This window comes from Nicotiana tabacum, chromosome 16 (assembly GCF_000715075.1).
Source record: "Nicotiana tabacum cultivar K326 chromosome 16, ASM71507v2, whole genome shotgun sequence".
NCBI classification, from domain to species: Eukaryota; Viridiplantae; Streptophyta; class Magnoliopsida; order Solanales; family Solanaceae; genus Nicotiana; species Nicotiana tabacum.
In genome coordinates, this window is record NC_134095.1 from 2,127,025 (window position 1) to 2,142,962 (window position 15,938).

At 35.3% G+C, this 15,938-nt stretch overlaps 1 protein-coding gene across 1 annotated transcript; it reads right to left on the bottom strand.

Moving 5' to 3' along the window:
* Positions 1-14,766: 14,766 nt before the first annotated feature.
* Positions 14,767-15,582, bottom strand: LOC107818005 (uncharacterized). The gene has a single exon (XM_016643913.1). The coding sequence runs from the start codon at positions 15,580-15,582 to the stop codon at positions 14,767-14,769; it is 816 nt and encodes a 271-aa protein (XP_016499399.1).
* Between the last annotated feature and the right edge of the window lie 356 nt (positions 15,583-15,938).

Sequence of the window (15,938 nt, forward strand, 5' to 3'; positions counted from 1 at the left end):
TAATGAGGCGGCAAGGGGAACATCTCAAGGTCCAAATTATTGTTCATTAGCCTGCCCATCAACGTGATCTCCAGGCCGAGTAATGAAGGGACTAGGTATAGATAGCCAAATCTCCATTGTATGTACAAAGTCAACATGTATTTCCTACAGGAATATAATCAAATCTCCAATGTATAAATGAAACTCCCAATGTCCAAGGCCATCGACAAAACTATGAGTTCGACCTCATTCGAACTACGACGGGATACTACTTCGACATCAGCTCAAAAGTAACATCCCAATGGCCAAGGCCATCTACAAAAATATGAGTTCGGCTTCATTCGAACTACGACGGGATACTACTTCGACGCTAGCTCGAAAGTAACATACCAATTGCCAAGTCCATCGACAAAAATATGAGTTCGACCTTATTCGAACTACTACGGGATACTACTTCGGCGTCAGCTAGAAGTAACATCCCAATGGCCAAGGCCATCGACAAAAATATGAGTTCGGCTTCATTCGAACTACGACAGGATACTACTTCGACGTCAGCTCGTAAGTAACATCCCAATGGCCAAGGACATCGACAAAAATATGCATTCGGCCTCATTCGAACTACGACGTGATACTACTTCGATGCTAACTCGAAAGTAACATCCCAATGGCCAAGGCCATCGACAAAAATATGAGTTCGACCTTATTCGAACTACGATGGGATACTACTTCGACGCCAGCTCGAAAGTAACATCCCAATAGCCAAGGCCATCGACAAAAAATATGAGTTCGACCTCATTTGAACTACGACGGGATACTACTTCGACGCCAGCTCAAAAGTAACATCCCAATGGCCAAGGCCATCGATAAAAATATGAGTTCGACTTCACTCGAACTACGACGGGATAATACTTTGACACCAGTTCGAAAGTAATATCCCAATGGCCAAGGTCATCAACAAAGATACAAGTTTGACTTCACTCGAACTAAGATGAGATATTACCCCGATATCGGATCTAAGGTAACATCCCAAAGGCTAAGGCCATCATCAAAGAAAAGGGTCCGACATCACTCAAATTGACAAAAATATAACAAAGACTGCCACAGAATCGACAAAATAATTTTTTCATTACAACAAAATATTGCCAGCGCCTATCTTTACGATAGGCGCAAAGATGCCCTTACAAAAATCCTAAAGAAAAAGTAAGTACAAACCAAAAATTAGACATCGACCATAGTACCCTACACATCTTCGCACCAAGAGTCAAAGGCAAGACGGTATGCATCATCAAAGTTGTTATCATCTCCGTTAGGCGTAACCGGGTCATATCCGCAAGCCTCGCGAGCTGCCCAAGCTTTGGCACGCATATCCTGAAGTTCAACTTCAGATGCTATTTCGTCGACGTGAAGAGCCTTGTACACATCGAGCTGGGCCTCAGCGTGAACCCACAACTCATATAAAGGACGGGGCACGATGGAATCGGCCGAGGCACGAGACGTAAAAGGTTACGAGTATCGACGTGCGTCCTCCGTTCACAATGATGCCACTTGTCCAGTCAACGCGAATAACTTCGCCTCCAATTCCCTAACACGCCCCTCAAGCCCTGCGACCTTAAGCGTGGATGCCTCCTTTTCCTTGGTCAACTCCGACCTACAGACACAGAGGGTATTTTCCAAGACCACCGCTTCAGAAATAGTAGTCGCCAGCTTATCGGCACTGACACTCAATTCACCCTTAAGCCCATTAATCTTCGCCGCCTTTGTACCTAATTCGACAGTCAAACTGGCCACCTTTGCTTGCAAGTCGGTATTTTCGGCCATCACCCCTCTACTTAACCCGAGCTCATCTTCCTTCACCTTAAGGGATGCCTCAAGTTCACTGTTGCGGGCGACGACCTTCATAAGGTCCTCGTCTCGCTCCCTCAGCTCCTCGACCTTGCGCGCCAGTTGATCCTCCCTCTATTTAAGCCCCTCGCGGAATAGTTGGAAATCAGGGTCCTGATTATAGATGTCGGCCATCGTACGATGCTTAGTGCGATATTCTTGATATTTGGAAGACATATTCCCGTAGATGGCCGTCCTCTTCCTTTCCCGCGCTCGCGCTCCGTATCCATGATAAGGGTCTGGCACAACAAGAAAGAAGTTAAAATAAAAAGACAAGTCGACAATAACAATGCAAACCCAATGACGTAAAGGAAAAGAAAGACATCTACCCACAACGCCATGCCGGCGATGTTCCGAGACAACTCCATTTCACTCATCGCTCTAAGCGCCTCGCTCTCGGGGGCAGCACATAAAGGGGCTAAAGTAGAAGCCACCTGATCACAGTTCGACAACAAGTTATAGTCCCCTGGGACAACTATATGCCGATCAGAACCCTCCACTCTGACCTCCACATGAGTATGGCGTTCTAAAAACTCATGAACATCCTCCGAGTCGACATTTGAACCCGAGCCTTCGCCCTCGACACGCAGGCCCCCTCCAACGTTAGATGATGCGCCATCCTCAACGAAGCGTACGAAGTCGCCTCCTAGATAAACCTCTTCCGTTAGGGGAGACTTCCCCGCCAAGATGGCATCGGCCATAAATATGCGCACAGGTGTCGTCTGCGACGCGCCCACCCTACTTCTACCGGTATCCAAGGCCATATCCTTCCCAAGCTCCACTCTCCTCCTTTTTCTCAACAACGACTCGTCCCCGTTAGAGAATTCGTCCATGAGGTGAGGGGTCGGTACGGAAGAGGTCTCTTCCCTCACGACCATATCCCGAGAAGGACCTTCCATTTGTATCGGCTGAGTACGAATCCCTCGGACGGATTCATTCAAAGTAAACTGCATTCCTGCAGCAGCGACAACTTGTCAAAATGTAGGGATTGGGGCCCTCTGCCTAGAAGCTCCTCGACCTGTCATCACGAAGAGTCATATCAATAGACAACAATATATAACCAACAAAGTGATATAGAGGAAGACATTTACCAGATGAAACTCTCGGCCCATAACGTTTCACGAAAGCGGGCCAATCTCGGGTCTCCGTTGCATGGGGCAACAGATGGGCTACCCAATCCCTTATACATGCAATAGGGTGGGGTAGATGCCCCATAGCTGCAAATGAAAAGCAAACAAACCCTATAATGAATGAAGAGGAAAAGAAAGAGTAAAACAAGTGGTGACACTTACGATTCTCGTTCCACCGCTCCGGAAACCTAGCGGGGTCAGACACAATGTGTTCGGTTTTGATAAAGAAGTATTTATGCCAAAACTTGCGACTTCCTCGATCGTCGGTCCCAACCACCAGCCCTTTTGTCCCACGATGCCTCAAATGCACCATAGTGCCCCTATGAAAGTTGGGTGAGAACAAGTGCAAGAGGTGGTGAACGATAACCTCGCACCCCGCCAACTCCGCGTACTTTGTCAACAACAGAAGTATCTTAATCATGTATGGGGAAAGTTGCGGCGGGCAAACTAGATAGAATCTACAGAACTCTTCCGCTGACGGAAGAAGGGGGAAAAAATAACCGATCACGAAGGGGTACTTATAAAAAGCACAGTACCTAGGCCTATGGACTTCCACGAAGTCCCTTCCCGCTGGAACCATATCAACATGAGCGGGGATACTATATTTTGTACGGAGAGAATCGATATGAACTTGTTCCGTTTCAGAGAGCACGGGGATATGAGTAGGAGGATCCTTGAGAAAGTCGCTTCGAGACATAGGGTGTCTAGGCAGCAACTTCTCCACAGTGGGAAAGCTATCCCCCTCCTCCACCGCCAGAGGGAAGCGCCACGGACAACAGGGTGGCATCAGAAACCCCTTCACGAGATCGATGTGTTCTAGGCATCTTCTCGACAGAAAGGTGTTAAAATGACAGAGAAAGCTATGAACGAAGAAGGGGAGAAGAAGAAGCAGAAAAATTGTTGAAGCAAACACGGGGTGGGGGTGGGGGGGATGAGAAACGATAACAGAAATGGAATGGCCAAGAGTTTTTGAAAAAACAAACCCTCCACCTATTTATAGGATTGGGTGGCTCCAGAATCGAAGCGACATGCTACAGAGTGGCACCAAAATCGAAACGACAAGCCCTCAACCCCTGTCTCGAAAACACGCATAATGATGACGCACGTGGAGATGACGTTATTTCCCGATAAGATACACTATCCGGTGTCTTGTTGAGCATGCTAACCCCCCCATTATTGGCCAAGCCATAACGCTTCGTAAACCCAAATTTCTCCATGAGAGTGGGTGGTGTCCGCTTACCAAGGACGCACCAAGTTGCAATCTCGACAAGCGGAGGGACTAACTGTATGGGTCCAAATTTGGACGACCACGATCATTGATGAATACGATAAACGATGAGATCTTCGCAGCTCAACGTCTTACGGAAGACGACAGACAAGTGAACAGAGATTACATGACTTTTACAGTGGTGTAGGCTAGACAGGGGGCACTAGGAATATTTTTATGTCTCTTAGGGTTCAAAAGGATTTGTCCCTTATATATAGCGGGAAAGCAACCTTGTAAAGGGGGCTTTTTAGCTTTCACAGCTAAGAACACTGACTGTAATACTTTTCTACGTAAACGATTGGCATCCTTGGTGTTCGAGCACTCGTCTTCGCAAGATCGAAAATATTATTCATTGTGTTCATCTTTTATACCCTTGTTTCTAGAGTTTATTATACTCAGCTAAGATTTATCCCTTCATCTTCTTTAATTGATTTATTCTAAAAGGTTCCAATATCTTTTGAGTCAAACAGTCTTTATTTAAAATTTACGTCAAGTAAATATCCTTTTAGAATTTAATCAATCAACATAAAGTTCAAATCGAACGAAAAATGCATTTTCATGGACAATAAAATAACAAGCATAATGCATAATGCATAGTTGACAGAAGAAATCCAAGAACAGCCATTCATTTAATTTTTGATAAAATAATATATATGTAAATTCAAGCAAGAGTCTGCAATTTGCAAAAGCCCAGGTCACAAGAGAAACTGTCTGGAACAAACATGACCAGAATTTAAGGTAGCAATTTGCCAATGAGCTTCAAGGAAGACTAATGTGAAGATAAGAAAATGATGTCCAAATCATGTCTGATTTTTGTTTAGATATGTCCTAAAAGAAATAAAATAAATTTTGTAACTTATGACGGATAGTCAAATACAATAAATTTAAGTATATATACTACATGCATAAGCATAGACATGAAGAGAAAAGCTCCAACCCCAACAACTTGTGCACAGCTAGCTTCCCATTTATGGACTGGATAAGCCCCTGTTCTAAGGGCAATTGGACAAACAAACACCACAATTTATTGACTTTTATTTACAATACAATGTACTCTCTTTTTGGAAAATTTTAGTTGCTTAGTTGGTTGGCTACCGGAACTTTCACCTCATGGGGTGAGGGTTCGATTGCCCACCTAATTATAATTTCATCCTTCATTTTCCACTCCCCCTATCTCCCAATCTTTTACAAAAAATGCACTCTCTTTTGCTCTCTCGTAATTTTCTTAGAATTAGCCATCAATTTACACTCATAGGGTGCGATCCTTTTATGGATCCTACGTGAATGCGAGATGCTTTGTGTTTTGGGTCGTCTTTATAGCCTGCCAATTCAGTGATTAATTGATACCATTCAATTGGTTCTTTTGATTTATCCCTCCGCAATGCACTATATCCAATGATGAAATCAGAATTTAGATTCAGTGGGTTCTTAATTAAAAGAGCACGTCCTTAAATGCATTTTTTTTGTATATGTATAGAGAGGACGCTCCGAAATATTTATGTTTTCCCTAAAAATTGGATAACAATTAAACTTATAATGTGGTTTTAAGGATACATGATTTCACCTACTATCAATTGATAAACGTAAAGATAAGTAATGAAAATTGACAATAATGTAAAGCAAACTAGTGTCTGAACAGAGCTTAGCCCTCGAGCTTGAATACCCTCGAGCTAGTTGTGCTAGAAGCCTAGAACAGTTAAAATACAACAAACTGATATACAAGAGAATGTAAATTAAAGAGAGAATATTGTATTGCTTTGATCTGCATGAATGTAAGGTGTTTACAAGATGAATATGACTCCCTTTATATAGTAGAGGAATCCTATTTATGGTACAATTCTAATTACGGAAGTAAATCCCATGATTAACTAGATAACCGACCTTGATTTGATCTGTTCTGAGATTTAAGCCATAATCTTCGGCCAGTCACAAATATATCGCCTTTCCGTTATTGGCTTTGATCGAAGTCTGTCATATTTGGTCTCGATCGCTGCTGGTCTCGATCTCGACAGACACCTCGATCCTTTGACTCGATACCTCGTCTTCGTGCTCTGATTTGATCCATTACGAGGCTAATCCTCGATGCAGTTCTCTGGTCTCAATCAAATAGCACAATCGGATAGGTCCGATTTTAACCGTATACAATTTAACTATATTTTTCTGACTCTACTGAACTTATATCTAAACCAAGTGCATGATTTGAGTTTTACTAAAGTGTAACAACTTATTTGCACGGAGGGGGAAGTTCAAAAATATGTTTTTAAATTTGGGAGCAACTCACTTATTGACAGAGTCTATGTACCCCCAAAACCACCAACATACCAGAATGGATTTAAACCATAATGGGTTCAATCATTATATGCTATAATTGAGCAATCCAGCAATTAAGGACATCCGTATTAGAAGTATATAGTCCATCCATCTGGATAAAATTGGATCTTTTTAATTATTTATTGGTCCAAGAAACTTTTATCTTCTTTTTAAACATAATATATTTTCTTCTCTCAAAATTCAAACTAATACTATGAATTATTTATTAGTTGACACACGTATAAGCTGCTACCTCAATATAACAGCATTTTTTAAACATGATTTTCTTAATATTGAAATGTATAGAGAGTATATGGCTAGGTGTCTATTGGTTGAACTGCATTTATTCTAAGGAGTTAGGTTTTCATATGAAAAATTAGGTTTTCATATGAGAAATAAGAAAAAACATAAAGTTTTATGTTTATAATTTTTAACTTTCCCTTTGAAGGATTGAAATACTCCGAAGAACAATTTAGGCACAAATAAAAAATTCAACAAAAGCTATATAGAAGAAATTTATTAAACTAGGGAGAGAACTTGGTAGGAGGCTTTTTCACAACTCATAAACTCTTGAATCTCTCTACAAGAAAAAACAAGTAGTAGCACCGCTATTTATAATACTACAAAAACAAAAATATATTCCAATATAAAATTAGTAAATAAAACCTAGACATGAATTAAATAAACTACTAAATATCAAATTCTAGACAACTAAAAAAATACTAATTAATCTTGATATAGTTTCCAACGTGATGGAATTATGAAAACACCATCACCTTCTTCCTTTGATGCTAAGTTATAATGCCGTAGCTAGTTTCAGTCCCTTTCATGTTATGGTATGTATTTGTGGCAGAATTTCAACCAAGGACTTTGCACAATTTGGTACATGTGGTGCATCTAAGTAAAAAAGGAATATATTCCACTTAAACTTATTATATATACTATATAGATTCTTTCTTTTCATTTTCTTTGTCCTATTTCCTTTTCTCCCCTCTTACTGAGACTCTGTTTTCTTCTTCTTTTCTTTTCCTCCTTTTTTGGTTATCTTTTCCTCCTTCCGTTTTTTCAATAGTAGGGATGGTAAGAAAAGAGTAGGGTAGTAAATGGGCAGGTCGGATTGGATATGGGCAAATCGAAAATAAGTAATGTAAAAACGAATAAAATATATGATTTGCCCATATTTAATACGGTTAATCGGTGACTTCTTGAATGTGATCACTTTTGGAATAATTTCTCGTCTCCTAAATTTTTGAGGAACCCTCAATTTAAGTATTTGCAAATATAAAAGTTAAACCCATTAATTATATATAAGTATATATTTTTAAGTGAATAATATAAATATTATCCATATTTGACTTGTTTTTAAGAAGTTCATTATCATGTTCATTTTTAGTAGATAATATGAATAGACAATTATTTTTTAAATTTATTTTGTCACCACTAAATAAGAGTATTAAATGGACATGCTAAACTGTACTTGGGCGAGTCAAAATGAACTTAATTGATAGGTATGTCGGACAATAATTCACCCAAAGATTATTTGAGCTGAGATGGTTGATTCAAGACTAAATAGTGGTCAATTCTTTACTCCTTCCGGTTCACAATAAGTTACCAATTTGCTTTTAGCACGCCTATTAAGAATATACTAAATTCTATACAAAAATACACATTATGACTAAACTACCCATAATTAAACATTTAATGTGAGGAGTAAGAAAACTTTTTAGGAATATGTACATAGAGGTTATTTTGTAGAAACAAATTGAATTCTTTCTTGATTACATAACTGGACACTTATTTTGAACCAAAATAAAAAAGCAAATTGGTCACTTATTGTGAACCAGAGGGAGTATTAGAAATCTACTTATTCCTCCAATACTCTTGATAATTTATGAATTTAGCACATAAACATATAAACACTGATTAATTAATCTCTCATGACTTCACCCTAGAATTTCCCCTACCTAATGGCCCTTCTAGTTAATTTTCTTTCTTTTTCCTTGTTTTTATTCTTAATTATTTCAAAGACGTGTAACGTCAACGAACGAAAATGAACAAAAAACTAAAGCGTTACCATCTAACACACTGCATTAAATTATACGTTCAAGCTAATTTTAAAAAAAAAAACTAAATCTCTTATTTAAAATTAAAAAGTACACAAAACTCGGCAGTCGGCAGGTGGAAACGAAAGTGGGGATGATTTTTTCATTTCCTAATTATGAACTTTTGTTGCAATTTAGGTAACAACATGGATTAATAATCTCATTTTATTATGGTCATGATGTTGACTAAGCTCCTAAACCTTGCCCTTTTTCCATTATATAAACTGCCTTTTTCAAAATATTCACTTTAGATTAGATACAGCATAATCTAATGGTTTCTAATTATTTATGAGTTTAGTATTTAATTATCAAGACTAAAATATATTGACCAGCCCCTGCTTATCTGAAACAACAAAAACAAAAGAGAGAGAAAATCTAAACTAAGTTTGTATTAGATTTCTTTTATGAGACAAACATTAAACGACGATTATAGCCAGCTAGCAGTTGAGTGAAATGAAATAACAAATCAAAAGGGGATTACTTATGTTTATAGATAGTGACATTTGTTAAATTCTGATCGTTAATTCATTTTCATACTGTAGATTATTATACTGATCAATGCTAACTTTCTTTCTTTGTTTTTCAAGTGTTGGCTGCTTTCTTTTTTAAATCTTCGTTTTCTATATTTTTTATTTTATTTCTTTTCTGTTATCTAAAGGAATTTCTTCTGGTCTTGACCATATCAATTGACGAAATTCTCAAAAAAAATTAACATATGCATTTTTTTTCTCTCTAACATATTGATCAGTTTCAGGGGTGGAGGGAGAGGATTAATTAGTTATGAGTTCGGACGAATCCGATAACTTTTGATTAAACCTGTATTTGTATTAGAAAAATTATAAAAATTTGTATAAATATTTATTTGGGAATCCAGTAACTAAAATATGTTATGAGTTTGTTGACGAATTCAAAACCCATAAATTTCAGTCAATTTTACTTCATCGAATATGTTTTAGGTTATGTAAAGCATATAAAATTGAGGAGTCCATTACACAAATGGTCACTCAACTATCCCAAATTATCTTCTAAAGTCACTTTACTTTCGTTTATAAAAACAAAATCACTGAACTATGCTTATTGCACTCAGAAGATCACTCAACTAGATTTTCCAAATTTTAGATTACCAAATACCTATTTTACCCTTTAAATTATAAATATTTATCTTTTTTTTATTTTTTTAAACTTTATAATATTATGATTTTTCCTTTTTAATTTATATTATGGACTTACCTATAGAATAAATAAATATTATTTATAAATTAAAAAATAAAAAGTATTTAAGCATCTATAATGCCGGAATAACAAAATAATGAGCATAGTAAAAAAATTAATTAGAATAATTTGTTAGTAATAATAATTTTAGTATTAACAACAAAAATTCAAAAATTTATTTACACAATTCAGAATGAAAAAAAATAAAAGTTGTAAAATATATATTTCATGCACGTAATATGAAACTAATTATTTAAATAAAAGTATTTTTATAATATACATTATATTCTTGAAAATTATGCTCAAGTATATTATATATATTCCATGCACGACTTAACATAGCATATTTTACTCTATACAGATAGTCCCCATGCTTTCGAGTGACATAATTTTGTGTCGTCGGAAAGTTGGTAGAAACAAAATAGTAATATAATTGAACATAATCTTCAAGAATATATAATGTATATTATAAAAATATATTTATTGAAATAATTATTTTCATATTACGTGCATGAAATATATATTTTACCACCTTTATTTTCTTTCATTCTGAATTGTGTAAATAATTTTTTGAATTTTTTGTTGTTAATACTAAAATTATTATTATTAACAAATTATTCTAATTGATTTTTTTACTATACTCATTATTTTGTTATTCCAGCATTATAGATGCTTAAATACTTTTTATTTTTTAATTTATAAATAATATTTATTTATTCTATAGGTAAGTCCATAATATAAATTAAAAAGGAAAAATCCATAATATTATAAAGTTTAAAAAAAATAAAAAGAAGATAAATATTTATAATTTAAAGGGTAAAATAGGTATTTGACAATCCAAAATTTGGAAAATCTAGTTGAGTGACCTTCTGAGTGCAATAGGCATAGTTCAGTGATTTTGTTGTTACAAACGAAAGTAAAGTGACTTTAGAAGATAAATTGGGATAATTGAGTGACCATTTGTGTAATGAACTCTAAAATTGAGTGAGGCATAAAAATATAAAGCCTTGGAATTATTTTTTATTTTTTGTTTTTGGCCTTATAAAGTTAATCACTTTTTTCCTGAATTGTTTTCGAAAGTATACGAGAGATCGTATCCCTTAAACCTCTCCTCAGTCCTCCCTGCCATAAATGAAAAAGTAAATAGATTTTTTGAATGGATTATTAGCAAAGAAAACTGTTGAAACTAAATGAATAACCAAAGAAAATTATTGTAGCATATTACAGACAAACATCTTTATATTTAATTGGAACATAAGAATGATGATTGTTAGCTAGCCACAATTATTTGACTGGAAAACAAAATAAGCAGCACGCACTTTAAGATTGCAACCAAAAATACCACTCAAAAAAAGGAAAAAATTAGGAAAAATAGTGGATAAAGTCAACATCTTTGATTATCAAAATGGTTATTAGATTAAAGTATCATTAATTTTGGATGAGTGGCGAATAATTTGGACCCTTAGATTGAAACAATGTGTGAGGAAGTGTATGGACAAAATCATATCCCCTGCCCCAGTAGATAATAGTTGTAATTTTATCACTTTAAAAACTATTGAAATAGTTAAAAAATCTGACCTAGAAATTGAAAGAAAAAGAAAAGAAGGAAACATTGTTACAACTAAATAGGACTTATTTAGCTGTCTTTTCTTCCTAAAAAGAAGAGGAAATATAAAATATGAGTCAAGATTGATGCCTTTTTTTTTTTTTTTTAAATTTTAATGTTACAAAGCTTCCAACAAGAGTGGATAAGAGGAAGCCGCTGTATTGTGGTTAGGCCCCAATACTTGCAATAATACAAATTAAATAAACTTCACTACAAGTCTCACAACCTCTAAGCCAAAGGAACTTATTTTTGTTGCCACTACCAAATTATAATTCTTTCTTTTCTTATTTAATTGTTCAGTGCACCAAAAAAGAAGAAGAATAAACCAAAACGGAAATATAGTTTTTTTTTTTAATCAGAAAAAAGGAAAACACATAATACGAGTTTGTTCATCTTTATTTTTGTTTTATATCTCCTTTTCTTTTCAGAAAATAAATACTGTATATATTTTGAATTCTACATGTTTACTAAATCTTCTTGACGTGAACCATTGATTGTGACCATTATATATATGTATACCTCCTAGATTTCCAACTTAATTATACATTTGTTATTTGTTAAACATGCGAGAAAAGAAAATATAATAATTTTGTAGCCCTTAAATATTTCACAAAATCTTACTTAAACTCTGTGATTATTTTAGACTTACGTAGTCCTTCCACTACAAGAATGGCTCCATACAAGCTCTTTTGGTGAACTTCAGCAAATGACGTAAATTTTACTTAATTCTCAACAATTTAGAAGTTGATCTTACATTTAAAGTCATGTTCATTAATTTTCTTTTTCATATTAATGTAATAATATATATATTAATTATTTATGATTTATTGATAAAAACGATATGTGAAAATATGTATCTTGTATTCATTTAATTGACGTAAAAACAATGAATGGCGATGCACCATGAAGTAGTACTATTGTTACTTTGTTAGTTCTAATTTAGGAAAAAAGATTTTATCTTAGATCAAATAATTTAGTTAAATGTTGCAGTATATATTCTTAAGAGATTGATAGGGTGAAGACACGTTAGACTGCTTGAGCTTAAAAGTCATTCTCAGGCTAAAATGTCAGAAAAGATCGAGGATAAATTTTCCACAAAATGCCTACTAATGCTTCATCCTATAGCTAGGTAATTATGATGGACGTGAGTTTATAGCAGAGATAATGTCACTAATTGCAAATTATTAGTAACTAATTAGCCTAAAGTAGAGAAAAAGATGACTTTTCCAATAGAAAATTACCTGCTTTTTGAAGGTAATTATTACTTCTTACTTTGGAGGTTGGAGTAATGCTTTGGTGGGTTGTTGAAAGCCACTGATTTCGGATATTGTGATTGTTTTCCAGTCACTTTTGTATTCAATTAAAACCCTAACTTGATATACTCATCATTACAAAATATTGCAATGATAGCGTAATAAGTGAAGAAACATCTATGGATTTTTATCTTTTTTTTCCCCTTGGAATAATAAACTTCCTATCAGACAAGATTCAAATGCATATTTGATTTGACGAAAGGACTTAGCAAATAGAAAATATTTCATGTATATTTCATTTTAGCAACGGAGGTGTTTCAATTTTTTTTAAGAGAACTCTTGGAATAACAATAAAGTTGTCTTTGTGTAATTTATAGGTTACGGATTTGAGCCGTAAAAATAGTCATTAATGCTTGTATCAAGGTAAGTTGTCTATATTACACTTTCCCGAATCCTGCATAAATGCAAAATGCTTTATGCACCGAGCTGCTCTTAGGTATTTCATTTTTTAGATTGTTAATCATCTTAATTCATAGGAAAAATGTTACTGTATATTTAACGATAAATTTTTAGACTTGCGATCTGTGAAATAAGTTGCATCATTCCAATAGATAGTTGATATTGAAAATATAAACTTGAATGTGATATGATTACATTAATACATTCAAACATCAAGGGGTCATAAATTTAGTTTCTTTGGCAAACATTAAAGCCATTAGTTGTGGGGATAATAAAGAAATAGTATAGTATCATGGTGCATGATAATTCATATGTTGTAAAACAGCAGGTCCTTAAAAATACTTGACCTCCTAATATATAAAAAAAAAAATCCATTTTTTCTAGCTATAATACATCTCCAAACAACTAAATTAAAATTCCTTGAATCTAGTCTCATACCTACAGATTCAAGACACACATAATGCACCGGCAAAGGAAATAGAAGGACAATTTCCTTAACTTGGCACAACGCATACCAAAATAACTAATCAGAAAAAATAAAAATAGTATATTACTAATATGCAACGACTAGGCATTCTCTAGGAAAGCAGAAACAAAATGCACAGAAAAACAAAACAAGGAAACTATCTCTATAAGTATGTTGTTTGTACCTTAAGCCAAAGATTCGACTTTCAGCGATCACTCGAACAAAAAAATCCACTAGGAAAAAAAAAAGGACAGATTAGTTCAAATCTTTCCTTTCTTCTCTCCAAGACATTCTCCTTCTCCCACTTAAAGAAAAATTAAACTAAATAAAACTAGCACAACCCTTCCGAGAATTCAAAAATATATTCCAAGAAATTCTAACCTAATAAGATACTTGTAATTAGTACAACCTAATAAGTACTTGGTCATGTACTCTTATTGCACTTCAAGATTGTAGCTTTCATCAGAAATCTATGTAAAAAAAAAAAAAAAAAAAAAAAAGAATGTTGTAACGCTATCTCATAGGTCCAACATAATCCTTCCCTACTTGCTGTGTCAAAACCCTAATCACAATCTTATTAAAACGAATAGTTCTAGTAAGATTTGTAATTTACGCTCAGGCTTCACTGAATTATCGCTTTATAAAAAGAAAAAGAAAAAAGTACAAAAGAATTGTAATCAAAAAGCATTAATGAAATTCATTAAAAGAGATTAAGAGAATGATTTATCTAGAACTCAATGCTGTTGAGTTGTCTTAGTTGTGCACTAAATATTACTACAAAGAAAAACTATAAATCTTGAAATCATGAATTTTCTTCCATCAATTTAAGCTTAATAACAAGAGATTACTATTATTCATAAGAACAATTGCATATACTCCAAAATGAACATAGTACATTTAAGTAAACTTGGCTTCCTAATTCCAGATAAAACAGGGAATAGGCAGAGTAGCTCTGTACATTCATACATCTCAGTAATAGGTAGGCCGTAATTAACACTAAAACCCATTCACCTTTGCGATGTGGTAATTAAGTAGTAGTAATCCAGTAACTATTACTCCTTAAACTCCGATTTCTTACTATTCAATAAAATGTAAGACAATTCAAAAGGCTTTGATACCGATTCGTTCATACTTTTCAGGCTCTGCTTCAGCTAACCTCTGTTTTTCAAAGAATATTTGATTCTTCTTAATAAAAGCTTCAATTGTATGCCGAAATTCTTCGTTGCTCAGTGTGTCCACGGCTTCCACTGGTACCGTTGATTTCCTATCGCCGGGACGGACGACTAACCGCCGCATATCTGTTTCCGAACGCCGGAGCTCTCGGTGTGAACTCGCCGTCGCTATTTCTCGCTTCAATTTCTCCGATTGACTCCTTTTAAACTTCTGTATCTGCTTCGTCGCTGTATCTATCGCCGTTGCCACGTCATTGCTTTGAATCTCCGGAACCTTCAACTCCGAGGAAACGACCTGTTTATCTTCGGTAGTTGCAACACTAGGCTCCGCCGTCACCGGCGAAGAATCACAGGATAGAATCGGCACATCGCCGCCGCATGTAGCGGTGACGATCGGCTGTTGAACTTCGTTATGGAGAATTTCTTCGCTGAGGATATCATCCGTAACGGAGTCGTTGCTTCCGGCGTCAGTTTGACGGCAGAGTACCACGATTGCAACGATAATACCGTTGCCGATGAGAAAAACGACGTGAGGCTTAAACAGAAAAGCCGAGACTTGAACCAAAACCTCGCCGGAGAGTTTAACGGCCACCGGAACACGAGTCCAGGACCAGGAAATCAACACAACCGCCACAACCACTTCGAAAATTTGCAGCATCTTCATCATATTTTGAAACCGATTGTACCTAGCAATTGCTTTCGCTTTCTCAAATTTCACGTTATCAAACACTAGTTCGTTGTCCATTTTAATACTCCGGAACTCTTTTAATTAAAACAGTTTTCAAAATTCACGAGAAATGCAAGAGAAAAACTAACGGTCTGAATAATTTTTCTGGGAAAACGAAAAATCCACTAGGCTTCCAGTGAACAGTAACAGAATTGGGAGGGAAAATGGAAAATAATAAAGAAGGGAATTTGAAAAGAAAATGTAAATGGAAGAAGATTGTATACGTATGCAAAAATACGCATAAGGAAGTAGATTCAGAATTCATGTACATAGAAACACGCACTGATACACCACTGGGAACACACACACACTCCGCCGGAGATAATAATTGACGGTTTCTTTAGAATTTCTGAATTGAAGTTTGAATTGGTATA